The sequence below is a fragment of the Cucumis melo genome, chromosome 1 (genome assembly GCF_025177605.1).
Source record: "Cucumis melo cultivar AY chromosome 1, USDA_Cmelo_AY_1.0, whole genome shotgun sequence".
Taxonomy (NCBI): domain Eukaryota; kingdom Viridiplantae; phylum Streptophyta; class Magnoliopsida; order Cucurbitales; family Cucurbitaceae; genus Cucumis; species Cucumis melo.
In genome coordinates, this window is record NC_066857.1 from 288,385 (window position 1) to 314,243 (window position 25,859).

The 25,859-nt window shown below is 33.7% G+C and overlaps 3 protein-coding genes across 13 annotated transcripts; 2 read left to right on the forward strand and 1 right to left on the reverse strand.

Moving 5' to 3' along the window:
• The first annotated feature begins 29 nt into the window (after nucleotides 1-29).
• LOC103495218 (peptidyl-prolyl cis-trans isomerase CYP40-like) lies at nucleotides 30-5,798 on the forward strand. Of its 2 annotated transcripts, XM_008456693.3 has the most exons (9): nucleotides 37-646; nucleotides 1,352-1,852; nucleotides 2,048-2,135; nucleotides 2,279-2,331; nucleotides 3,640-3,744; nucleotides 4,359-4,434; nucleotides 5,297-5,334; nucleotides 5,408-5,471; nucleotides 5,588-5,798. In XM_008456693.3, the coding sequence occupies exons 1-8, from the start codon at nucleotides 476-478 to the stop codon at nucleotides 5,459-5,461; spliced, it is 1,086 nt and encodes a 361-aa protein (XP_008454915.1). In that variant the 5' UTR covers nucleotides 37-475; the 3' UTR covers nucleotides 5,462-5,471; nucleotides 5,588-5,798. The 2 variants fall into 2 exon arrangements, 1 of the variants encoding a protein (XP_008454915.1); XR_007819918.1 differs by lacking the exons at nucleotides 2,279-2,331; nucleotides 5,408-5,471; nucleotides 5,588-5,798 and having other exon boundaries at nucleotides 30-646.
• Nucleotides 5,799-6,666: 868 nt separating this feature from the next.
• On the reverse strand, nucleotides 6,667-11,756 carry LOC103495219 (uncharacterized). Its single transcript, XM_017046177.2, has 8 exons — nucleotides 11,238-11,756; nucleotides 10,864-11,169; nucleotides 10,380-10,663; nucleotides 9,940-10,068; nucleotides 8,823-8,945; nucleotides 7,895-8,002; nucleotides 7,157-7,335; nucleotides 6,667-7,048 (listed from the first exon to the last, which is right to left on the reverse strand). Exons 1-8 carry the CDS (start codon nucleotides 11,383-11,385, stop codon nucleotides 6,928-6,930), a joined length of 1,398 nt encoding a protein of 465 aa, XP_016901666.2. The 5' UTR covers nucleotides 11,386-11,756; the 3' UTR covers nucleotides 6,667-6,927.
• Nucleotides 11,757-11,799: 43 nt separating this feature from the next.
• LOC103495220 (calmodulin-interacting protein 111) lies at nucleotides 11,800-22,367 on the forward strand. Of its 10 annotated transcripts, none has more exons than XR_007819822.1 (13): nucleotides 11,800-12,223; nucleotides 12,475-12,621; nucleotides 13,653-14,491; nucleotides 15,406-15,610; nucleotides 16,080-16,287; nucleotides 17,119-17,645; nucleotides 18,090-18,516; nucleotides 18,687-18,767; nucleotides 18,932-19,122; nucleotides 19,201-19,382; nucleotides 20,329-20,520; nucleotides 20,610-20,743; nucleotides 21,941-22,367. XR_007819822.1 is itself a non-coding variant. In XM_008456703.3 (11 exons), the coding sequence occupies exons 1-11, from the start codon at nucleotides 11,936-11,938 to the stop codon at nucleotides 20,396-20,398; spliced, it is 3,162 nt and encodes a 1,053-aa protein (XP_008454925.1). In that variant the 5' UTR covers nucleotides 11,800-11,935; the 3' UTR covers nucleotides 20,399-20,608. The 10 variants fall into 10 exon arrangements, 1 of the variants encoding a protein (XP_008454925.1); XR_007819811.1 differs by having other exon boundaries at nucleotides 22,053-22,367; XR_007819839.1 differs by having other exon boundaries at nucleotides 20,332-20,520; nucleotides 22,053-22,367.
• The last annotated feature ends 3,492 nt before the right edge of the window (nucleotides 22,368-25,859 follow it).

Here is a 25,859-nt window from a genome sequence, read left to right on the forward strand (position 1 = left end):
AAAGATAGGGTGAATGAAGATAGGAAAAGAACAGAGAATGAATGAGTTAGGTGGAAGAGATGGTGACGAAAGAGAACAATGAGGATCGAAAATGAAAATTGGAGTGGCCCATCGCCATATCTTCTGAAACTGAACAATAAACTGTTCCTTCAACCTTCCCTTCTATTTTTTTTTTCCATTTCATTGCCTTTAAACCCCACTTACTTAAACCAGCTCTATCCACTCTTTTTTTTTTTAAAAAAAAAAATTCAACACTGACAGTCCCACCACAAAGAAAGAGAAAGAGAGTGACAGATTTCCAAATAAATAGTGGCCGGCCTTTTTAGGGTTCATCGATTTTTGTCTTCATTTTCACGTTCTCCCAGATTCACCCACTCTGTTTTCACTCTGTTTTGAACCCCTTGGAACACTCTAGAAACTCGTTTTACATACTGGGTCAAGCTAGTTGAGCCTTGAGATTCAACGTTTGAAGGAAATGGGTAGGATCCGTTGCTTTTTGGATATTAGTATTGGAGGTGATCTTGAGGGAAGAATTGTGGTGGAGCTTTTTGAAGATGTGGTGCCTAAAACAGCTGAGAATTTCAGGGCTCTTTGCACTGGCGAGAAGGGTATTGGTCCACATACGGGCGTTCCCCTTCATTTTAAGGTCATTGACTTCTCTATATCTATGGTGTTTTGAACTTTGTATACGCATAATACAAACTGGGTTTCTTTGTTTTTATGTGTATAGCTTTTTTTTTTTCTCTTTCCTTTTTGGTACGACTTGTTTGTTTTAGTAAGACGTTAGATTTCTTTTCCTTTCTGAGTGTCAGTGGAATGATGATGTCTTTGTTATTGATCAGTAAATAAACAGTGGCGTTCTTCTACTTACTTGATGATATTTTAGCTGTTATTGCTTGGTTGTTTCGATTGTGATAGCAATATGTTCCTTAAGGATTTGGATTGAGTTTTTTTTTTTTTTTTTTTTTTTTTTTTTTTTTTTTTTTTTTATATGAATAGGATCTCCAAAATTTGGGGGTTTTGTTTCTTCTTTCTTTTGTTTTTCTCTTCTTTGAAAGCAGAGGACTTTACTTGAGGTCTCCAATTAGTTGTGTTTTTGTTAATTAAAAATGTTAATAATAAACATTTGAAAAGGACTTTGTTTTGGTTGTGTGCTTTGCAATATTCTTTTATGTTCTTTCACTTTGATTATTTTTTGGAACTTTTCCGTTAAGTAATGAAAAGGGTCTTAGGTAATGTCTGCAACTTTTCACCATTAAAGCAAAGTGTGTCACTTGTTTGTTTAGAATTTATTACCATGACATGGGTATGTGGATGCTTATGTGTTTCTTTTCAATTTTGAATTGTTCAGGGGTCATGTTTCCACCGTGTTATAAAAGGATTCATGGTACAAGGTGGAGATATTTCTGCTGGAGATGGTACTGGTGGAGAGTCTATATATGGCAAGGAATTTGATGACGAAAATTTTGAGGTGAAACATGAAAGGAAAGGAATGTTGTCTATGGCTAATTCTGGTCCCAACACCAATGGCTCCCAATTTTTTATCACAACTACTCGCACTCCTCATTTAGATGGGAAACACGTAGTGTTTGGGAAGGTTCTGAAAGGAATGGGTGTTGTTCGTTCAATTGAGCATGTTACAACTGGTGAAAATGCCTGTCCTATTGCTGATGTCGTTATTTCGGATTGTGGAGAAATTCCTGAGGGAGCAGATGATGGAATTTCAAACTTTTTCAATGATGGGGATACGTTTCCTGATTGGCCAGCTGACCTAGAACAGAGCTCTGAGGATCTTGAATGGTGGGTGAAGGCAGTTGATTCTGTGAAGGTTTTTGGCAATGAGCATTACAAGGTATCTGCACTAGATTCCATCTGACGTTAATGTTCCCTTTTTCTTTTCGATTTTGAAAAAAACGAACTGCTGTATAAAATTTTGTCCTTTGTACTGATGGGAAAGAAGAATATCCTTAGGTTCAGATTTTCTGTTAGCTTATTATTAAAACCTAGTGATAGATTTTTCTCTTGCTCCCATAACGTCTCCTTACAGAAGCAAGACTACAAGATGGCTCTCAGAAAGTATCGAAAGGCTTTACGCTACCTTGATATCTGCTGGGAAAAAGAAGGAATTGATGAAGGTACATCCTTCCTTTGACATAAATGGTACTTGGTAGTATCATGAAACTAGAGGGTATTTTACTATGAATATCTTAAGTATGAATGACTGCACTGACTCCCTCCTCCCCTCAATTTCTCCTCGTCTTTTCCTTTGAGTCTGCAGAGAAGAGTTCATATCTTAGAAAAACTAAATCACAGATATTCACAAACAGTTCGGTAAGTGTCCTAGTTAATGTATTTCTTTTTCTTTGTTGAGTTATTTGTGGAATTTCAGTACTTCTAAAACATGTTGATAAACTTATTTGATAGTCGTTTGGGAGGTGGTGATTCATGCATCTATCCCCATCTCCACCAAGTTTTCCATTTGTCTTTTGTTCTTTTATTGTTTTACCTTTTTCTACGCCCTAGCATCAATTCAAATTTGCTTCTCCAAACATGTAGTAAACAATATTAATTATGTTTCTCAACCCAAACTAATTGAAGTGAATGTAATACTTCGAAACCTTATTCCCATTTTTACAATTTTTGGTTGGACTCATTGTCATTTCAATTCTTCACCAAACGTATCCCTTGTTTCTAAAAGTTGCCTGTGACTGAACGAAAAAAGACAACAGTTTGCATATGCAAACACGACACCATATTAAAGCCTTGTTGGTTTGCAGGACATTAAAACACATATTTTTCTGTTAGTGAGAAATTGAGCTCTCATCGAGAAACAGTGAGATAAACGAGCAACTTCAAACTTTTTTTCGTGAATAAAAGTTTGCTAAAATAAAATACATTATGTGGTCTCCTACAACAATACTAAAACCATGTAAATTTGCCTTGAATAGTGAACTATAAACTGTGGTTGGAATCTTTCAATAGTTTTACTGTAGAATATTCTGGATCTAACAGATTTTAGCACATATAAGGGAATTACAAAATGTACATAAACGTCCCTGAAATAGGAAAGTTACTAATTTAGACAAGTGCTAAATGGTTGTGTTGGAACCCTTGAGGAAAGCCTAGTTCACAGAAGGGGGATGCTTTGGTGAAGAACGGTCTTAAATAATGCCATCAAACAATCAAGAATCTTTGGATGCTCCTTAGCTACAATGGCCATATATTTCAGATTTCTTGCAATGATGCATCTCTCTTTCAGCTCTATGATTATATGTTCCAGTGAACTGTGCACCTTTTTAAACACTTTAGTCTTTCTTACTTAGTTTTCAATTGGAAATGTAATCACCTTTTGGCGTTTATTTCATGGGAAACTCTAAACCCTAAATCTTTATTTTCTAAAGAAAATTATATGTTCTAATGCACATTATCTTTTTAAGAACTATTTAGTCGGAGTGGCAACCATCCTTCTTAATTGTATGGAGATTGTCCTTGCTTCCAGTGGTTGATTCATTTTCACTGTCATTAATTACCACTTAACTAATAAGTAATAAGTGATTCTATTATTCCTTTTGAATTTTTCAGCAGATTATACTTAACTATTGGCAGTCTAATTATCACCTGGTTATTTTGTTGATGTAGGCTTGCAAATTAAAGTTAGGGGATCTAAAAGGAGCATTGTTAGATACTGATTTTGCTATGCGTGATGGAGACGACAATGTTAAGGCTTTGTTTCGCCAAGGTCAGGTTGGTATTTCTTGTGGAAAGGATGGTGATGTCTCAAAGGGTTGGAGGACCTCTTCCTTCCTGGATAATATGTGATTCTTTGTCATTTTCTCTTTTAATTTCTTTAAGTTGTGTGTTAATTTCCAATTTTTCTTTTCAATTTTATCATAAGTCATTTGGATGATTAACGAGGCTTCTATTTTAGTTTTTCTTACACTTCTCCATGGTTTCTTCTATAAAATAACTTTACGACTTTGCATAGAAGAAGGGGGCAGGGGACAACCACCATGGTCTGGGAATTTGGGAGAATGGATCTTTATCCCATGGTGCACTAGGATATTAAAAGTTTACAAGATTCCTAACAATTAAATGGATTTGACACTGTGAGATTAGTTAGTGTTCATAAGTATCCTCACACATTCATTGATTTAAAAATGAATGCTAAGGAAATGAGCTTATAAGCTACTACAGGTCAATATATTTGCAAGTCATACTCTTGTTCTTCTCTTTTGCTTCATTGGTTTCCCATTTTTTGTATTCATGATTCTGTGTATTAGCCTCCTTTACATGCTTACTTGCAGATGCACCCCCTTGTTTCTGTAACTAACTGATTATGGTAATCGTTTCACATCCAGGCACACATGGCTCTTAATGACATTGATTCTGCTGTTGAAAGCTTCAAGAAGGCATCGGATTTGGAGCCAAATGATGGTAATAATTTCTTTTTATTAGACTGTAGTAGATATTTCAAAATACTTTGTATTATATATCTAGATTCTTGTGGATGAAATGATTGGATGTAGAAGCTAGGTGTTTAGAATTTGAAAACTAATCACCTCAAATCTCACTGGAGTTCATTGGTATTCATTTGCTTCTCCGATGTCTGAAATTAGAGATGCCATTTTCTTATTGATGGATTTTGATGGAGAAAACGTAGTGACAATGTTGTCAAATTCTGGGAGAGATCCCAACTTAAAATCAAGAGGGGGTTGGCTAGTTCCTCTCATTATTGTTGGAGTATTGCTATGTAATGTTGTCTAGATCACTACAGATCCATTTTCTTGGTCTTGAGAAGAAAGATCTTCATTTAGAATTTCGAGAGAGGAATGAAAATCGAGACCTGGAACAATGAGGTAGAGTGATCTAGGACAGTGTGGCAATCTAAAATTTCGTTCTAAGTCGCCGCCATCCCATTTTATTGTAACTTTTGAAACCTTAAATGAAAGGTTATGAATAATATTGCATTTGTGAAAGGGTATATGTATTTTTTTTAAAACTAAACGGAAGTTCAGAGTCATTCTATATAATTTGATCTTTTATTATAGCAAAGCATTGTATCTTGAAATTAATTCATCAACTTACTTAGAGAAAAACGAAAAAGTTTGTTTCTAGACACGAGTTTTCCTTTTTCTCGTACTGATGTCTATATACTTACCATGGGAATAGTGCAAGACTTTTCTTTGCGCTAGCCGTGTATTTACCTCACTCCATAGCTATCCATACTCAACTTGTTTACTGTATATCCTTTTGTTTCTGAAACTTGCCAATCACTTTCTACTCTTTCGCGTTTCAGCTGCCATAAAGAAAGAGCTTGCTGCCGCGAGGAAAAAGGTAATTGAAGTAAATTCTTTATGTCGAGATGACACGTGTTGTTAACGGATTGGTTTGTGTGGTATGGATGCAGATTGCTGACAGACGTAATCAAGAAAGAAAGGCATATAGCAAAATGTTCCAGTAGCCCTTGATTGGTAAGTTGTGGGGTTCTTCACCTTATTGTGGGGAAATAATCTATGTTTGTTCATTCTGTCGTGTTCCATGGCTGATAGTCTACTTTTTTCTTTCTTTTTTCTCTTTTGTAATCAAGGCTTATGGAGTAGAGAGCTAGATTCCATACATGATGAGTTTCATCTGCACGAAATCGATCGACATCTGACGACCGGGGTTGGTACTATGTGCTTTAAACTGGAAGATGTTAAAAGTAATGTACTAAGGCTGGATGAAACTCTCCATTCAAACAATTTTGCCAAGAAGAAAAACCTACGAGGTTTTAGAAAAATATACATTATTTCTCGTTTTTTCCTCTCTTAAAATTTCTATGGAATTCTGGACAGTTTTATGGTCTTGATGTTTCAGGATTTTATAGGTTTTGCTTTTTTGTTTCTAAAAGTAGTTTTGAGGTCTATTTGTTTTTATTGGGTTTTTCATGGTTGACATTCTCTTTTTTCCAAACAAAATATTATGGTCTGTTTTACATATATTTTTCTAATCCAGGATATTGTCTCTTAGATACTAAATTTCTAACTTGGATTCTTCTAATGTTCCCTATATGGATGGAATTCTATAAGGATATTTTTAAATATAGATTAATTGAAAGGGATATTTTTAATAATAGTAAAATATTAAAACTATTTACAATATATAGTAAAATATATTAAACTCTCTTTAAGTTTTTTTTCCTTCTTTTTTTACTATTTATAACAATTTCTTTGACTAATATGTTTACAGATGTTGTACAATATCATGGTTTATCATATATATATATATATATATATATATATATTGATAGTCCTATCTATGTATATTTGTGTTTATATAGATGGAATGTGATATTTTTCAATAATTAATTAATCTTCTAAACGTATCTGAATGATAAATTATTGTAAACTTACGTGCAAAATGGCAAAAGAGCGCAACATGTTTGTAAATTTCTAAATTCAACTTTGGATCCTAACAAGACCAAGGCATAGGTGGAGGGGCCTTTTTCTCCATTTCTTTCAAAACAAAATTGTTTCATTTCATAGAATGTCAGATGTGGGTTCAAAAATTTGTATGATCCTTAATAATTACCATATATATAAATTCAAAATATTCAAAGGTAAAAAGACAAGGTGGGTAATAGGGTTGTCTCGCCAAATAAATAATAATTGTTAAAATCTATAGAAATGAGCAAGAAAAATTGACACGTATTTCTTCATGGTCACGAAATATAGGGTTTAGGGTTCTTGTAACTACGGGATTTCTACACTCAGCCTACCTAAATTTGATGACCGAATATCGGTCACGTGGGGCTTAGTTCTCCAACTCCCCATCCAAACTCACACCAAAAGTGAAGCAAAGATAACCCAAAAAAGAAGAATGCAAAGTTGCACAAAAAGATTGTGCGCTTAAAAACATGTGAAAGCAAATCAACCAAGCTCTCAAGGGCTACAGATAATTGTCAAGCCCCAAGTCCCTTAATGCATCACTTGCAGCATCTTTGCAGCTTTCATGGTTTTGCTTTGCTTTTCGAATGTATTTCTCGATTCCGCTTTTGAGCAAAAGAGATCTGAATAATACCGGATGCATTTGATAAGTAACTATTGACATCAATGGAGAGTAATTCGGGACATACAGTGCTAGCTAACTTCAAAGAGAAATAGCTTCAAAAACACACCTGTTCTCTGGGTTCCTGACTACAAGGTTTCGTATCATGTTACAGGAATTCCTTTGCATTTGTTGAGCTGAAGGGAACTTCTGCATAGCTTGAATAGCAAGATCTCCAGCTCCAGCTTCAATTGCCTGTGTTGCATTTTCTGGAGATCTCAATGTAAGCACTGATATAACGGCCATTACCTGTACCAAAAATTAAAGTATTTGAGACTGGAACGGTATCTTATTGTGGATACCGTATTATCAAAATTAAACGAGTATCTAATGTGTTGGGGGTGGCCGTGGGGATTCAAATTTCAAGTATACCGATACCAAAATCAGGTTAGCTTTCAACTATACTTTTATAATAATACATTAGACGCTCCATTGAGAAGAAACAGAGGAGTGTTTAGAGTAAAAAATTTATTTTGAGTTTTTCAAAATTTACTACAGAAAATGTCCCTAAATCATAATCTCAACAATACGTGCTGATTGCGATGTATATCTTTGGTTGTTTCCAGTATCAAAGCTAATATGCTGATCCAAAAGAAGAGTAAAATAAAGTAAAATCTAAAGGGGATGCCGGATGTTATGCCAAGCAAAAGAAAATATATTTTTATAAGATGTTTTCCTTTGTGCTTGAAGTAGATGTATGGAGATGAGTGCAATATGGTCTGGCTGTACTCAAGTATCACTCAATCTAAACCAGCAAAATTAAGAAAACTGAAAGTTTCACTAATGCCAATAACATTTCCTTCTTTACCTCCTGCAGAACAGATGGATCATCACTAAATCTGGATGAAAGCTTTATTAGTTTATTCAATCCTTTCTTTTCAATGATAGCACTCTTGTTAGCGTCACTTCCTGCCAACTAATTCAATAAAAGCAATGAGACAAAATCCAACATAGAAAGTAATTTGGAAAATAGGAGGTAAAATATGCAAATGATAAGCCTGCATGTTTTTGACAAATACCAGCTAAGGAAACAAGCATATTTACAGTTCCCTTATTAAAATAAACAAAACTATCTTTCCTAGCTCCAATTACACCTAATTATTTATTGGTTTATCAGGTTTGGTATCTTGAGGACTACAGATTAATTTTCCTACTAGATTCTAAAACCAAGTACTTTTCTCTTCAGCAGAAAGAAAATGAGAGAGGGGAAGAGAGAGAGAGTTCTTTTTAGAAAGTAGTCCTTCAGTTTACAAATTTAGTCCTTTTCTTTGTTTGAGAAAATGACTTAAGACAACGCCTGCTCTTAAATCTACTCCAGTTTAGTTCTTTTTAGAAAGTAGTCCTTCAGTAACAGAGCACAAAAGTGTTGACTCTATTGATGATAATAAACAGAAGAGATATAAATGCAATGGTGAATCTAAGAAGTTGGTGGAGTGGGCTATATGCTCCGAACTCCAATTTTAGTAGTTGGGCTTTCCAACTATTATAATCGACAATTAACTCCAGTATTATTATTTCAAATTATACTTTTTTTCTATATCCCAAACACAAATTATTATATCTAAACTAAATAGACTGCACCCCAAACACAAATTATCATAATCCACCAACTTCAGTGACCACCAGCTATAGCAACCAATTTAACACCTCAAACACCCCTGAATAATTCAGCATTACTGCTAAATTCAATGAATTGGAAACTAACAACTCCATAAAACACGATTTTGACTTCCTACCTTTGATAAAAGAGAACAGCAAACTTTAGCTACCGTTTTATTGCCTTGATCACCACTGTCGTCAATGCATCTCAGAACTGCATCAATACCACCATTTTCAGCTATGGATTTACAAATTTCATCCTGCATTTTGTGAATAGCAATTGAATGGGGAAAAAACAGAACGCTATCAGAAAAAACTAATATATCACTTTTCTGGTCAGTGATAATATATCTGGGAGACTAGAGATGAGCAGAGGAGGCAGAATCTATACTATCTGTTAGTGGGTGAGAACGTAACAAGTGAGTCTTGTGCTAACACCCAATTTGACATAAAAGAACTACAGACAGTGGAAAAAAGTTGAAATAATGAAGAAGATAGTCCACCAACAACATTATGCAACACAGATCAAGACATTTTGTCATGTACATTTGATATCTTAGTCTGTTTTATTTAAAAATCAAACTTTCATTAAAAAAAATAAAATATACAATGGTGTACGGAAAAAAGCCCACTAAAAAAGAAAACAACCTACAAGGACCTCCAAGCAAGCAAAATAAAACCCAATGAAATTATAAAAAGATTTCACCAGGGAAGTCCATTGAGAAACATTGGATCTAAAAAGGGACTAGACTCCAATCAAGCGTTCTAAAACTCTCTCCCCCAAAGCCCCCATGATATAGCACAGACCAACCCCGCTTGATGTTTCACATAATAAGCTTCTGATAGTTATGAGTTTAGTCAAAGAAAGAAAAAGCAACATATTCTATCTGAGTATCACAATATAGTAATAAACTGATAATTCAAGAAGGCTCACTATCAAAATGTCTGCTAAAATGATGACAGATTTTATCATATACATCATCAATAAGACTTTAAAGACAATAGGTATTATCAAACGATTCCAGCTGCACAATTTTGTCTTAAATTTACCGATGAGAATAATAATTATAGAAGAAATTAATCCTCGTTCTTATATTTTCTGTGAAGACAGATATTTTCTAATCAAGTTAAACTGATGAGAAATCAACAGAAGAGGTCTAATAATAATTATATCAACTACTTGTTCTTATGTGAATTTTTTCTTTCAATAAAAAGATATATCTTTTTACTTTCCACCCAAAATCGAAAACTTACATTAACAGAAACAGCCCTTAAAGCAATGCTCGCAGAAACCAGACCCGCTGAGTTAAGTCCTCCATGTAGTGAGTCGACAAGAGCATTAGCAATCCCAATTTTTGCAAATCTTCGGGCATAACCATAAACCTGAAGTTTCAAATGACACCCAAGACCAAGAAGGATCAATTAGTTGTTTTAAAGACTTCTTACTTTTGGAGGTGGGGGAAAATTGTGTCAGGTTGTATTATATTTTCATTGATGTTGACATTCCATAATTTTACAATTCCATTAGTTCAAAATTGAAAATGAGGGGTGAATCAACATTTCAATTACATCATATTTATTAAATACAAAAAAACTCAAAAAACCCAACATTTCTATCGACATACAGACTATTAACCTTGGTAAATCATCTTCCATAAGGTGGGGTGGTAATCGAAAAGAATAAGACCACTTACTTGAGAGGCAACTACACGATGATCATCGGGTGTCAGCAGAACCCGAATAGCATCATATAAGCTATTGATGCAGTCTCCTCTATACGTACTCAGAGTTTGCAAAATAAGCTCATCAATATTCATCTCCATGAATACTTCTTTAACAACCTCATTAGCAGTCGCAGCCGCAGCAACAACAGCAAAGCCACCATATAAGATGTTCACATTTTGCTTTCCACTATTTAGAATGTCCATAACGATTTTGGGTCCATTGCTGTTACGAAATATTTCAACACTATGTAAATCTGCAATCATACCATGATTTCAGGCATTAAATGTGAACATTCCAAACAAATTCATAGGATTTTATGATGAGAGACCTGATAATGTAAAACTACACTAAGTTAATTATCGAGAAAATCATTTTAGATTTGCAAACAGTTGCTTGTTTTTCGTATGTTTACTTTCCAATTTCCATAATTCTCTTATCAATCGTACACAGTACCTTGAAGCAATAACACCATTGTCTTAAGACCAGAAGCAACAGCAGGCTCGCAATCACTTGGAATCTTATAACAAAGAGAACAGAGCAATTCTAATCCCCCATTTCTTAATGCAATCGACGCATTTCCGGATTCTTGATTCGAGCCACACAGCTCCGAAATTCTATCAAATAAAACCACGATCTCGTCAACAAACTGGTCACTGATTTTATCCTTCGAATCATCGTCCAATTGTTTCAGCCTCTCCAAGCTCTGTATCAAAGGGTTATCTCTCGCGCTACCCTCTCCAGGAACACATCTCACAATGCCTGCATACAGAAAGAACCAACAATCAGAAAGTGAAAATAATGATTAGAGATGAAGCTCCACAAATCACCTGAGAGATCAACGCCTTGGAGAGTTAACGTTTCGATTGCATCCTGGAGAGCTTCAGTGGGATCCATCCCCAGGTCCTCCACATTCTCTCTTACCACCTCGTCAAATGCTTCTTGAGAGATGGTGCGGAGGGTTTTGGGTGGGCCCATCTCCACGGTGTTCCGTCGGATCGGAGGACGTTAAGGTAACTCTGCTGTGAAGAACGGTGAGGTTCGTAGCGGGAGAGAGAGAAATTTAGTGCCGACTGGCCGAAGGAGGAAGCCAGTGGCTGTTGAACCGGGAAACCAAGTTTCTACTTATTTTATCAATTTTTTATATATAAAAATCCAAATTAAATAATTAATTCTTAATATAGCAAAATTAACTTCACATATTTACAAATATACAAAATGTTATTATCTATTGATTAATTTAATTTTTTTAACTATTATTTAAAAGAAAAAACTCTCTCTCTCTCTCTCTCTCTCTCTCTCAATTTAATTTTAGTTTCTACTATAAATTAGAGAAAAGAAAAGAAATTAAAAAAAAAAAAAAACTAATTTGAGTCCTACACCTTACCGTCTAGTAAAGAATTTCCGTTAAATCCTCCGTTGTGCCGCCGCCGCCAATTCTTGATACGTTGGGTTAGATTTTTGGAGGGTTTATTGGAGAGATCATATTTGCAGCTTAGACTTCTAGGAGCTTTCATCCTACACAAATATGCCGTCGAAGGGAAAGAAGAACGCAAAGACACTCTCTAGATTGTCTAACTCAAACCACTCTCAATCTCCTGTGTCACGGTTCACAATACCTCCTGTCTCTCAAGTTTCTGAAGATGAGTTTCTTTCCTCCATTGAAGAAGCTTCAAGTAAATATCCTTTTTTTATTAGCAAATCTGCTTTTGTTGGAAGACTTGTTAAGGATCCAGTTCAATCTACTGGCTGTAAAGTTTGGCTTTCTGAACCTTCTATGCTTGCTTCTAGCTTCACCCAAGGGGCTATTGTCTCGGTAATTTATAATATTTCTTCTTTCCGTGGCAAGAGAATTAAAATTCTTACTACGATAGTCATTGTAAATGATTGGTTGTATAAACACTATCATGGTTGATCGTGGTCACCAGCTTAAAAATTAATCTTTTTTTACACCCAAACATTCTAGTGTGTTTGTATCATGTGGTTAGTCGAAGTGCACATGAGTTAGCTGTATAAACACTTGGAAAAGCAATATTATCTTCTGATCTTTTTTTTTTCCTTTGGTAGGTAGCACTTAGTTCCGAGGGAGGTAACTTTCCTCTGTCCTCACTAGCAGATGAATGTGGTATGCACTTTGGGGTTGATTATGGAGATTCAATAATCCATGAAGCGGGAAATTACTTTGCTCTTGCGAGAATTTTCTCCTGTGGTAAGGTACGGAGGTAAACATTTTATTATTTGAACTTATGCATAAGCATCTAGTAACAAACACTCTTCCTTGAGGGAGGAAGATTAACAACTCTAGGCCTTGTGTTTATTAGTGCACTTAATGTTTGAAAGAAGAATCACATTTCATTCTTGTCATCTTATTGCAGTGAAGCTCCTAAAGCTTTATCTAGGGGTTGATGAATGGATATTTTGACACTGATGGGTATTTTTATTTTATTAAGAGTTCTTCAAAAGGAAAATTGCAACCTATGTTCTTATGACCAATTTGAGATCTCAGAATCTCTCATAATAACATCAACTTTCTCTTAAACATAAAATGCTCTCATTACATAATGATCTTCTCATGTACAAGGCCCTTGTTGCCAGCCAAGTCGGGGTAATAATGTTACATTCCCAGAGGAAAGAAAGGCCCTTCTCAAGGCCAAGGTCCCAATCACGTGCTTCTGCGCTCCAACAGTTAGATATATTGAGTGTATGAAATAAACACATATATGACAAAAATATAATTTTTGAGAGTGAAATGTATCAAATGCATTTTTTTAGCATATAAATGCATGAACTCCTTGATTTTCAAGTTCCTTCTTGTATAAAAATGATATATATATATATATATATATATATATATATATATATATTAATAATAAATATATCTTTGCCATGTCTATGTCTTAGATTTAAAGAAATAAATGAGACACGTATCTGTCTCCTACATCTTACTAAATGATGAAGTGGCTGTTCACGAATTTGATCTTTGTGACTATACATGCCAAATTATAGACATTACAGGACATATTTTGTTCACATTTCTTACGCTGCAATTTTTTTCTAATGTTTATTTTGAATGTAGAACTGTTGCTCACCTTGTCCTCAAGGTGGAAAGTTAATAAAAAGAACAATGGAAAAAATGAATAGAACTGTTGTTGTATCTGTTTTCTGATCCTCATTTTGAAAACACGTACATGTTAGAAACTTTAGTTTGAAATCTGTTCTACGCTTAATTTCTTTTTGCTTCATAGGAGTTAAATGATGGAGTGCAATTATCAACGAACCTTTCATTTACCTTGGGTTGCCCTACAATTGGCCGTGTTGTGTTTATCTCTCCTTTGAAAACCCATCTTTGCAATGATCCAGTAAATGATAATGGTAAATTGAAGAGCACAGAAGTTGACTTTTTGAGAATATACAATTGTAAGGAACTGTTTCTGGATCTAGCGTCATCAACCAATGTATCAACAAAAGACAACTTATTCTCATCCTCAACTATTTATTCAAGAAAGGTTCAAGGTCGTAGTGAAAATGGTAATTTAACATCCCCAAGCACCATGCTGTCTGCTTCTCCTAAATTTGATGAGGTGGTATCAAACTTACCAAGTCCATTTGCTCATTCACTTATTAAGGAGTCCTTAGGAGATGATACCGTCAGAAAAACTCTACAGACAATTGCCTCCAATGAGTTGTATAAACGTTGTGTGCTACGTGGTAACCTTGTAACTATCCCAGTGCTTTCAGATCTTTGTACATTTCATGTAAAGGGTGCGAAAGGACTGTCAGGATATGATGACTCTTATGATTCTGTGCACAGTGGAAGCAACAATCATTTTCAACATTTTTCATCAGATGAATATGCGAATTGTGCTTTTAGTATAAACCAGTTGACAAAAGTATTTATAAATGTCCAATCAACCATGGTCTCAGAGACAATTCAAGAAACTTTTCCATCAAATGTGGAACCTCAAAGTCTAAGTATCAGAGCTAAAGTAAAGCCTAAAGTTTGGAAATTGGGTGGTCTTTCAAAAGAATATTCAGTTTTGAAGGATATTATAATTGCTTCATCATTAAATAGCACCGTGTCAAGGTATATTATATACAACTTGAATCTATTATTTGGACTAACCTTGTTTTGTTGGCACCCTATTCTGATTGGATGTGCAACTGACATTTATAAATGTGTTGTTAAATCGTATCCTTGCTTGTGAAAAACTCCATATTTGATGTGCTCTATATAGGATGTCAGTGTCAGGAATTTCAATGTAGTTGGCATTGAATGGCTAAGATGCATCAGTTTTACTGTTTCCAAAGTATTCTTCTGTTAGTTACTTTTATTTTCAGTTCGTATTATTTAACTGCCACTTAACCATTAAATTACTTTAAATAACTGCTATATTGAATGCATTTCTGAATGTATGTCGATTGTTCTTAGAAGTTAGAGCAAATCTGAATTTATTTGCCATGCATTTATTTATCTGAAATTGCCTTTTGATGTGAGATCTGGGTGGTTTGTCATTGGCTTCGTAAGACTAAAAGTTAATAGTTTTATATGTTTGAGAATGTGAGATTATATCTCTATATAGCCTCTGGAATTGGTGGAAGGTTTGGGATCTAACTAGCCTCAGTATTTCTCAGTGGGTGTTTGTTACTTTCATTTTACATATATATATTATACTTTTTTGTAATGACTCGATAGACTTTTTGTGGTTGATTAGATCCACTTATGTTTTCAGTTTAGGTTTTTGGTTGGATCCTTCCTTGGTGGTCTTTTCTTTTTGTCGGTCCTTTATATTTGTTATTTTTCTCATGCATGGTCTTCCATAAAATAAAATAAAATCTATATGTAGGTTTTTTGCTTTGTGTTTCCTAAATGCTTAAAGCTTACCATTTTTTTTCTTCTCAAGTAGTATCCGTTGTAAATACTTACTTCATTGCTGAACTGTGTGCACCTCTTGTTACTCTTTCATAAACATAATCTAAAATTAAAATTGTCCATGTAAGCCTTGGTTTTCGAACCACAAAGGGAGTACTTCTTCATGGTCCTCCTGGTACCGGAAAAACTTCCTTGGCTCAATTATCTGCTCATGATGCTGGTGTCAACCTGTTCTATTTGAATGGACCTGAAATTATAAGTCAATATCATGGGGAAAGTGAACAGGCGCTGCATGATGTTTTTGAGGAGGCAAGCCAAGCTGCACCTGCTGTGGTTAGATTTCTGGAATTCTTGGTTTTTTGCCTTAAACGTTTCGATTCTCCTCCCAGTTATTTCATGAGAAATGGTTTCTATGTTTAATTTTATAGTTTCACTATCAAATCTTATAAGATTGTTAAGATAAGGATAATTGAACGAAGTTTTATAGTAATATGATGGTTTTAAAATCACTTTTCGTATCAAACGTAATGATTGAAAATAAATTTTAAATATATGAAAATAAATTTTAAGAGTTTGCTACCGAAGTTAAATTTGATTGTTTAGAAATTAATTTTACAAAATCAATTGTACCTAAATCTTTTTTTCTAAAATTACTACTTCAATTATTACTCCTAAACACACCCTTAAATTGAGTGATTTGGAAAGTGTGGACAAGAAGTTAGACTAAACAAACCTGCATGATTGAGAGTTTTCATGGAGATATTGAAAGCTGGTTAATTTTCCTCTATAAATTTATTATCAGATATTAATTGATGAGTTGGATGCTATTGCACCTGCAAGAAAAGATGGAGGTGAAGAGCTGTCTCAAAGAATTGTAGCTACACTGCTTAATCTAATGGATGGGATCAAGCGAAGTGGTGGGCCACTTGTAATTGCTTCTACCAACAGACCTGAAAGCATTGAGCCTGCACTAAGGCGGCCTGGGAGACTTGACCGGGAAATTGAAATAGGTGATTATGTAGTTTCTGTAAATGCTTTCCAGTTCTAATATTACACCACATTTGAATTGCCATGATTGCATCTGTGGTTCCTACTTCCTTATCACTACTTCCTTATCACAGGAAGTGCCAATTGATAATACAAAAATTTTCTGTGAGAGAAGTCTATGTCTGTATTAGTGCGGGCAAGAGTGCTCTTTTTCCCCTTTCTAATATTATGACTAGTTTTAAAATCGTGTTGTGTCAGATTGTGAATTTGTGATCATATTGTCTCTAGTCTTGAATCACATGTTTAATTTAAGTATTACTGGTTGACAATGTGATTGTATAGCTGCTGGCTTGTATAGGTTGATTTCAATATGAGATGGTTCACTTTTTGTTTTTTCTTATCTTTTTTTTTAGAAAAGGTGAGCTTTCAATTCTGTAGCGGGATGAGAGAAAAAACCACAAATATGTGTACACTGTACATTTTTTAGATAGATATTGTTACTTTTCAAATACCGAATTCATCGAATTGTTTATGAGCTTTAATGGCCCGTGGGTTTTGGTCACTCCGCTTTTGTGAATTTGTAATCAGGACTGATACTTCCGTATGCTATTGTATATTCTTTATATTTTCAAAACAAAAACTTGGTCTCATATGTGTGTGTGTGGTTTTTCTAACATATAAAGTATTTGAGAAATTTGGAATGTCTGGCTTCTGTGCCTTGAAGATGCATTTAGGATGATGCTCTAAATGTTCAAACAACACTTGATGATTTGTTTTTAGAAAGACCGATATACCTTTTCTAGCTAATCTGGCTGAAACATGTAAAAACTTTAGTTTTGGTTGGGTTTATACAGGCGTGCCATCTCCCAACCAACGGTTGGATATTCTACATACAATACTTAGTGAAATGGAGCACTCTCTTTCAGTCGTGCAAGTTCAACATCTAGCTATGGTCACACATGGTTTTGTGGGTGCTGATTTGGCTGCCCTTTGCAATGAGGCTGCCTTAGTTTGTATAAGGCGTTATCAAAAGTTTAAAGTTTCTTCTTCTAATTGCCATAGTTTTGGTAGATCTGTTATAGCAGAGGAACAGCACAAGTTTAATGAGGTGGCTCACAAAGCCAATGACGATCATATGATATTGGAACCTGATATCTTACAAGATGAAGGAAGTATATCCGGGGTTTGCCAAAAGCTTGCATCTTCATCTATCTCTGAACATACTTTTACATCTGACCCAGTAACATGTGTGTCCTTGAATGAAGTGATTGCTGATAGCGAGGATAGTTTTAACTCTTCTGAAATCAAGTGTAAATTGAAGGTTGTTTTTGAAGACTTTGAGATAGCTAGAATGAAAGTGAGGCCTAGTGCCATGCGAGAGGTATGTCTACTTTTTCATTTTGAGATAATCATATTATTGAAAACTGACTGTATATCATGGAAATAGGGTCCTTAGAAAACTGCATTACTTCTATGCATTTGATGATATCTTCTGTAGTTTGGGCGTGGTATAATGGGAAATGCTTAGTCTTTGGTTTTGTGCAATCTATACATTTGAAAACTTCAGGTGGAAATCGATCTGTAGACTCATGGAAGTAGATCTAGCGACAGCCTGAACTTTGGACACTGTTAAACTTTTAGCATCTTTTTTGTATACTTATTTAGATCGTTCTGTAATCATGACTTATTTTTTAACTTTGCATTAGCACTCCATTAGATATGGGGCGTCCTGTAATTTTTTTGTTCTTTAAACTTTTTTATGCTTACTTTCTTCCAAAATCATACATGATGGTTAAATATCTGATTAAAGCCCACCTTATATTAGGTCATACTTGAGGTTCCAAAGGTAAAATGGGAAGATATTGGTGGACAAATGGAGGTTAAGGCTCAATTAATGGAAACAGTGGAATGGCCTCAAAAACATCAGGATGCATTCAAACGAATAGGGACACGACCTCCAGCAGGAGTGTTATTGTTTGGTCCTCCTGGATGTAGCAAAACCCTCATGGCACGTGCTGTAGCTTCTGAAGCAGGACTAAATTTCCTTGCAGTGAAGGGCCCAGAACTTTTCAGTAAATGGGTTGGTGAATCTGAGAAGGCAGTTAGATCTCTGTTTGCTAAGGCAAGAGCTAATGCCCCATCAATCGTGTTTTTTGATGAAATTGATGGTCTTGCTGTCATTCGTGGGAAGGAAAGTGATGGGGTTTCTGTCTCTGATAGAGTTATGAGTCAACTTCTTGTTGAATTGGATGGTCAGTTGAACATTTTTTTAAAAAGTTCAATATTGTTTCCTGGTTCTTACTCGCTATACAAGATATTACTGATGGGTTTTAATCACATTTGCAATAGAGATTGTGAATTTATTGCGTGCAGGGACATATTGATATCAACTAATTATGTGTTTTTTGTTTCTAAAATTTAGGCTTACATCAGAGAGTTGGTGTCACTGTCATTGCAGCTACCAATCGGCCAGATAAGATTGATCCAGCCCTTCTAAGGCCAGGTATTACCCAAACAGAAACTTCTGTACCCTCATACACCACCCATTTACAAATGCAACATTATCCGCGGCTGAACAAATGCATTGTGGCCAGTTTCATTTATTTATTTTTATTTTTTTTAAGCAGCAAATGATTATATTAAACTAGCTGACTGTCATTCAAACAGGACGTTTTGATCGGCTACTTTATGTTGGGCCCCCAAATGAATCTGAGCGAGAAGAGATATTTCGTATCCATTTGTGCAAAGTTCCTTGCAGCCCAGATGTCAGCACGAGGAAGTTGGCTTCTCTTACTCAAGGGTGTACCGGGGCTGACATATCATTAATTTGCAGAGAATCAGCTTTACTTGCCCTTGAGGTTTATTGAGTTCCTGTCATAAAAACTTCAATTTAGTGTTTCGTTTATATATGATATAGATCTTACTTTTATTTTCAGGAGAACCTTGAGGCGTCAATAATAAGTATGCAACATTTAGAGACTGCAGCTAGACACGTGAAGCCATCTGAAACTGAACCTTACCGAGAATTATCATCCAGGTTTCAAAGGCTTGTTTGTTCTAGCTCACAAGAAGTTAATGTTGTGTGTCAGCAGTCACGATCTAACTGGTTTTCTTTTTGGTGAGTGTATCTTCTGTCTTTATTTTAACTTTGTGCTTTTGCTGTACAAGGAATCTACAGATATTCTTCTTGTTTGATCACTGTTATAGTGTTATTTGAAGAGTATTTTTGTGATCTCCTCGAAGCTTGACGTTGCATATCTAGGAAATTTACATTATGAAATAAATTATTAAAAGCTACAATTTTCTATATGACATAAAGATACTTATGGAATGAACTTGAGTTTCTTTTAAGGTATGTTGTAGTACATTTTGTTCATTTTTTAGAACTCTCTACTTAGAAATATCAAAAGTGTAGTGATGTAGCCTAAAGGATAGAAGAAGAGCTTTCTCCAAGAAGCAAATCAAAGTGTTTATTATCAATTAGAAGTTGTTTACAAGAGAAGAATCCGTTTTTTATAGAGAATTAAATGTGAAATAGGACCTTAAAAGAATAACTAAATGGGAACTAAAAACTATTTAGGAAACTAAAATGTAATTAACAAGGATTAACGATGATTAATTTGAATTTACCAAATTATGCAGTCCTATTACATCATGTAGGGTTTTTTTTTCAGTTGTACTGTATCACGTGTGAGAAATGAAAATAGGTGAGGATAATGTCATTTTCTCATTGGAGTTTGTATTTTTTAATTTTAGTCTCTTTTCCTTTTCTCCCATGAAAATTATGGTCAAAGCTACGACCTTACTGGTTCTATAGGTTTTACAACTATGTCCTTGAATGCGAAAGAACTCAGTCAAAGCCATTTTTTCAGAATTAGAGAATTTTGAGAATATTTGTCGTTTATAAATCAGCTCAGCTAAATTGTTCCATCTTAATGTTTTCTATCAGTTGGGACATTTACCATAGTCGGGAAGTTTTTTATCAGTTTTTTGAATTACTTACGGCCTTCCTTTACTTACTCGTTGATTTATATTGCCTTTTCTCAATCTTGTTTGATATAAAGCAGGCCCCTTGTAAAATCAGCTGTGCTACTCTTTTCTCGTGTTCGTCACATGCTTGAAGGCTTGAAATGAGCAGCAACAAATTGGTTGGTATTTGCACATTGTCTTCAAGGAATTGTTGTGTCGTGTAATGTAATTCAACCAAAAACAAGGGTTGGTTATTTCAAGTGCTGAGTTTGGAATCATATATAATGGTATGACTTTGAAGTGTTTGAAAACTTTTATTTTGTACATAAAATAATTTTCTAAGCATTTGAGAAGTCATTTTAAACATTTTAAACAGATCCTACTATTGCATCGCCCTTGCAAAATTGAGCTGTTTAATATGAGGTTCTTGGAGGATGAAGATGACATTTACGAATTGTGGGCTGGGACGATTTCATTCACCAATGGCATTGCATGTATCCTGCTCTGAAGGTACACTCATTTTCTGTTTCAAAATTCTTTTTCTTTATCGAGCATACAAGTAGGATTTGATTAAGGAGTGATGCTTAAACAAAAAATTTCAAGTTTCATTCAGATTAAAATTTGAACCACCAATTAAATATTTTCTTGAATCAATTAAAGATTTTGTTGTAAAACTGCAGACCTGACTCTTCTGATTTGGCAATTTTGAGTGCGTTGCGTTTCTTCAAGAAACTAAACCACTCTATATATTTGTTGCATTTTAAAAGAGACAACCAAATTAAATTGTTGTATATTTATGTCTAATAGTCTAAAAAAATACTCTTGTTTAATTGTTATTAAAGAGCTCTAATCGAGCACTTATTCCCTAGTCCTTTTGAGGGTTGTGAGCTGTACAGGTTTTTCACAGGACCAAGCCTTATGAGTTTGTTGCTTTCTTTAGAGTCTTGTGAAAGACATATTTAGGAATAATTTTGAAATATTTAAAATTACTCTAAAATCAATTCAATGTTTAATTTTACGTTTTTAAATGCATTTTGCATATCAATGAAATTGATTTTGATGGTTAAGAATTTTACGTGTGATTTTAAAAATGACAAAGGTGATTTTAGTCGTTTTAAATCTTCTCGAACATATCAGAGAGAATGATGTGGAAGTTCGTCTTTGGAGGTAATTTGCTGGGACGTGAATTAGGTTTAAGCTAAAAACTCTAGAGATTAAGATCTCTCTTATTTTTGAATCCGAGCTTCTGCTTGTTAGCTGGCCCTTTTTTCTTGAGATTGTATCTATTCTTTTTTCTTAGTAAATGTCTGTTTTTCTTTTGCCGCATTTGATAGTAGTTTAGGAAATCTAAAGGGATAGCAAATCGAAGAAGGGAAACGAAATAAAATCGAAATGGCATCATAACGCACTAAATTTGTTGACGATTGCTCGACAACAAAAAAAGGTGCACGTGCAGGACTTCAAAATCCTTCGTTGATGAGTTATTTTGAGGGATAGGTTTTGGCTGTCGTTGGAAATATTCTTGTTGACGTTTAATGTCCGTCAAGTAATCAAAAATCGGGAGTTCAAGATATTGATGAAAACTTTCTTGCTTTTGTGTCCAGGAAGGTGTATTTATTGACATTTTTGTCCATCAATTAAAATATAAACATTTGTTGACTTATAATTTTATTAATTATTAATGATTCTACACTATATCTTGCCTAGGTTTTTTTAGTACAAAGCAGATGGAGAAATTTGAACCATTGGTCTCTTGTCCTTAGCTCATCCCACATTGCTTTCATACCATTAGATTGACAACTAATTGCTACTTTTGTAGAGCGATGAGACACACGGAGAGTTAATCGCTGCTGTACCACATTAACTGAAATAATGAACCAAGATTGTGTACATTTATGTTATGATCTAATAGGTGTTACATGTACCTATTAAGTTAAAAGGAGATCACTCTAGCTTTCTAATAGTATGAATATGCGGTAGAAAGATAAACCGTCATATCATTTAAAGGTCATATCATACAACCAACTTTGTAGATTATTTGGGAGTTGTATAACACTTTCATTTGAAGACTGTCATACCATACTACTATTTCAATGGATGACAAGTAGGTTTCTAATGATTTGTATTTTCTTCTCTCTTTTTTTTCTTTGTGAGATGGTACTTTCCGTTGCACCAATTCAGTTGTTTATACATTCTAAATCATAACCAACCGTGAAGTATAAAGATTAAATTGATATTTATTGGAGTGCAAGAATTAAATTGATATTTAATTTCTAAATGGAATTAAAATATGACACATGTCATGATGAAACAAAAATTAAAGTTTGGTGTAAAAAATTATTACACTTTATCAAAGTACTGGTAAATTTAAAACCTAAATATCATTTCTCCTCAACTCAAGTAGGTGAGGCCTACCATTATTTTTTCTTTTCCCCATAAAAGTTTATTATTGTTGTTATTACTACTACTATTATTATAAAATGAATCAAAAAATTTTAAATTTGTTAGAAATAGACATAAATAATAGTTTTTTAAAGTCTATTTTACTATATATTTTAAGTAATTTTCATTGTTGTTATTACTATTATTACTGTTTGGTACCAAAGAATGGAGCATATTTAATTTTAAAAAATTAGGGGAAGTAGGTGGAAAAAGAGAAATGGAGGGCAGCATAATAATAGAGACATGTTCATCATAAAGTGAAATGTCTATTTTTGCTTTGCCCCACCCGGTTAGTTAGTGACTCAGTGGCCAAGTCCACTTAGGGTTAGCAAACCCATCACCATCATTTTGTTGTTGGAAAAAATTTAACCTTTCTAGGGTCAATGTTTAACCAAGCAAAAAAAAAAAAAAAAAACGCTATTCCTCAAATGATAACTTGAAAAGGTAATCCATTCGATTACGTTCTTCATATTTAATTACCTGTATTTCATATTCGTAATGAAATAAGAGCATTCAAATTTTTAATTAATAAACACAATTCGATTATAAAGTTTCTATATGGCGAAATTTTCAATTGAAATCTAATAATTTCTTTTCTAAAGCACTTTTCTAAACATAAACAAAATAATAATAATAATAATAATAATAATAATAATAATTAAATTCATGTATAATATATGTTAATTTTTTTAGAAAAAATATTACATTGAAGGTAACCCAAACCTAGTAAACATGTAACATTTTAAAAAATTTAGGAAACAGTTAGGTGTTAAATTAAAAGTTTGAGTAGACGATGGTTCAAAAAGTCGAACTTTCATTTAAGATTATATCTAACTCATTTATCTTCTCGGAAACAAATAGGGTTAAAGTTGAATATTCCATTTATGTACCATTGGTTGTTGAATAAGGTTTGAAATGAAAAGTTAATGGTAGGGTTTGGCTAGACATTTGAATTTAGCATTATAATGTAAGTGGTAAATTGGTATTGTGCCTTTATTTATAGGGATAGAATGTGGTTGTTGAATAAATTTTTATTAGTACCTTAGCTTATTGGTTCCCTTATGCCCTATCAAGTGATCTCCCAACTATTTTGGACTATATTGACATCACCTCCACTTATTTTAATTTCTAATTATTCAGTTCTAGGATGAACTCAGATAATTGGTAGCACACATAATAAGAATATATATGTTTTCTTAGTAGATTTTGTACAGTTGGAACAAAAAAAAAGTATCAAGGAAATAAGATATGAAGTACTAATAACTATTTGGATGATAAAGTCGAAGGAAAGTGAAAAATGAGCCAAACATCTCTAGAGAAGGACAAATGTCTCTAGCGTCCCAGCATCATTAGCATGTCAAACCAAAGAACCCACAAGAGTAGCATTTTGACGTTAGTATTGGATGATATACAGAGTTGTCTAGCGCCACGATTGTCCTTTAACTCCACATAACTCTAAGAATCGCACTCATACGTTTATCATCTATAATATCTCTTGATGTAACGATAAATTTTCTAATTTAATACACAACTAAGGTACAAAACAATAAGACTTTATTATGATCTTCTCGTTATATATTTTTTCCATCCAGAAAATTATTATTTCACCAAATTCATTTTAGTTATTTAATTATTCATATATTTTTATGCTTTTTTTAGTACAATAATTGTGCGATGAGGGATCAAACTTCCTACCCTAAAATGAAAGATTATGTTAATTATCATTGAAAGCTAAACTTGATACCGAAAATTGACATGTTTTTTAATGATTTGAATTTCGTGCTTGGAAAATTAGTATAGTCTAGACTTATATTTAGTAAATCTGGTGAATAATATAACATGGAAATCATCAGAATTCTTTTATTGTCATTGTCATGCATGATATATTAAAAGCAACACATGAATGTTATATAGTTTTATAATATTGCATGAGAATTTATCTCGCCGTTGGTCATGAACTTAGGATTTTTTTTTCTTTTTGCCTATCGGTGGTTTGTTCGTCGTGTATTCCCTTCTCGTTATTCACATTAAAAAATAATTAAAATAACTCAAAAAAGAAATGAGAAAAGTTTGTCACACGTGACAGACTATAGTTGAACAATTTAATGAAATGTACAAAGTTAGGTTCTACGTGGAATGCACCAAGTATTTTTCTTATTTTAATACAATGTTATAAAAAAACGAGTACATACAAATTACGTTGTGATAAGCGCTCTTTAACTTTTGAAATTCTAATTTTTACCGACTAGTTGTCTTACAACATCCATTTAAATAAGACTTTGTAGTTAGATGACTAACTTAAATTTTGTACACCGTAACAAATTTAAAAGTTCTATTAAACACAAATTTAAAAACTCACAAGACCTAAAAAAAAGGAAAATAAATTGTGTTGTCAAACTAGTTGTACTTGTATACATAATTTGAAAACAATTTTCAAAGGCTTCAATAAATAGAATAAATAATTGTCAAGAAACAAAAAGAAAATAAATTAAAGAAGGTGCTATTTTTTTTTTTCTGACATTTTAGTTGAGAGCCCTAAAATTCAATTAAAGCCTTAAATATTAATTGGCTTGCATTGGACACCAAAAAGAAAAAAGAAAAAAAAGGATCATATATAATTGCAATAGAATAATGAATGCAGCATTAAGGGTGAAATAAATTTGAAACCCACCAAACTTTGCATTATTTTGTGTTTCTCCCCCCCTCTCATAACATAACAACTCCATTCATTTAAACCTTCCACGAGCAAAAAATAAATGTCGTTTTAGTCGATAACAAACGAAGTCTAAAAAATAATAGTAATGCTTTGATCATTAAAAGAAGCTAAATTTTTGTTTTGGATATTAATCTTAACTAAAATGTATTAAGATGATAATTGGCTTGATAACCTAAAGTTGGAATATATATAATCATGATTGTTGGAAGTTAGAGAAAGGTTAGAAAGCATGTGTAATTGAAAACGAAACAAAAAGAACTTAGATTAGAAAATGTCATAATGGTGAAATAAATTTTGTATTAGTATTATAAATTGAGTCCAAAATACTCGATCTCGAGGGACCGAGAAGAAGGTTATAGAAGGTTATAGAGGAGGGTGTAAGAAAGGAAAAAGGTGGCATTATGGAAATTGACTTTGATTTGTTGTTATTATTCGTCCACTAGAGTAAGTGGGTTTGTTGGGGTGTTT

Coding starts and splice junctions, on each gene's coding strand:
- LOC103495218 (XM_008456693.3), top strand. CDS start 476: ATGGGTAGGATCCGTTGCTTTTTGGATATTAGTATTGGAGGTGATCTT. Junction 647..1,351: donor GCGTTCCCCTTCATTTTAAG/GTCATTGACTTC, acceptor TGAATTGTTCAG/GGGTCATGTTTCCACCGTGT. Junction 2,136..2,278: donor AAAAGAAGGAATTGATGAAG/GTACATCCTTCC, acceptor TTGAGTCTGCAG/AGAAGAGTTCATATCTTAGA.
- LOC103495219 (XM_017046177.2), bottom strand. CDS start 11,385: ATGGGCCCACCCAAAACCCTCCGCACCATCTCTCAAGAAGCATTTGAC. Junction 10,069..10,379: donor ATCGTGTAGTTGCCTCTCAA/GTAAGTGGTCTT, acceptor TTGAAACTTCAG/GTTTATGGTTATGCCCGAAG. Junction 7,049..7,156: donor GTCAGGAACCCAGAGAACAG/GTGTGTTTTTGA, acceptor GGTATTATTCAG/ATCTCTTTTGCTCAAAAGCG.
- LOC103495220 (XM_008456703.3), top strand. CDS start 11,936: ATGCCGTCGAAGGGAAAGAAGAACGCAAAGACACTCTCTAGATTGTCT. Junction 15,611..16,079: donor GCCAAGCTGCACCTGCTGTG/GTTAGATTTCTG, acceptor ATTTATTATCAG/ATATTAATTGATGAGTTGGA. Junction 19,383..20,331: donor TCTAACTGGTTTTCTTTTTG/GTGAGTGTATCT, acceptor GATATAAAGCAG/GCCCCTTGTAAAATCAGCTG.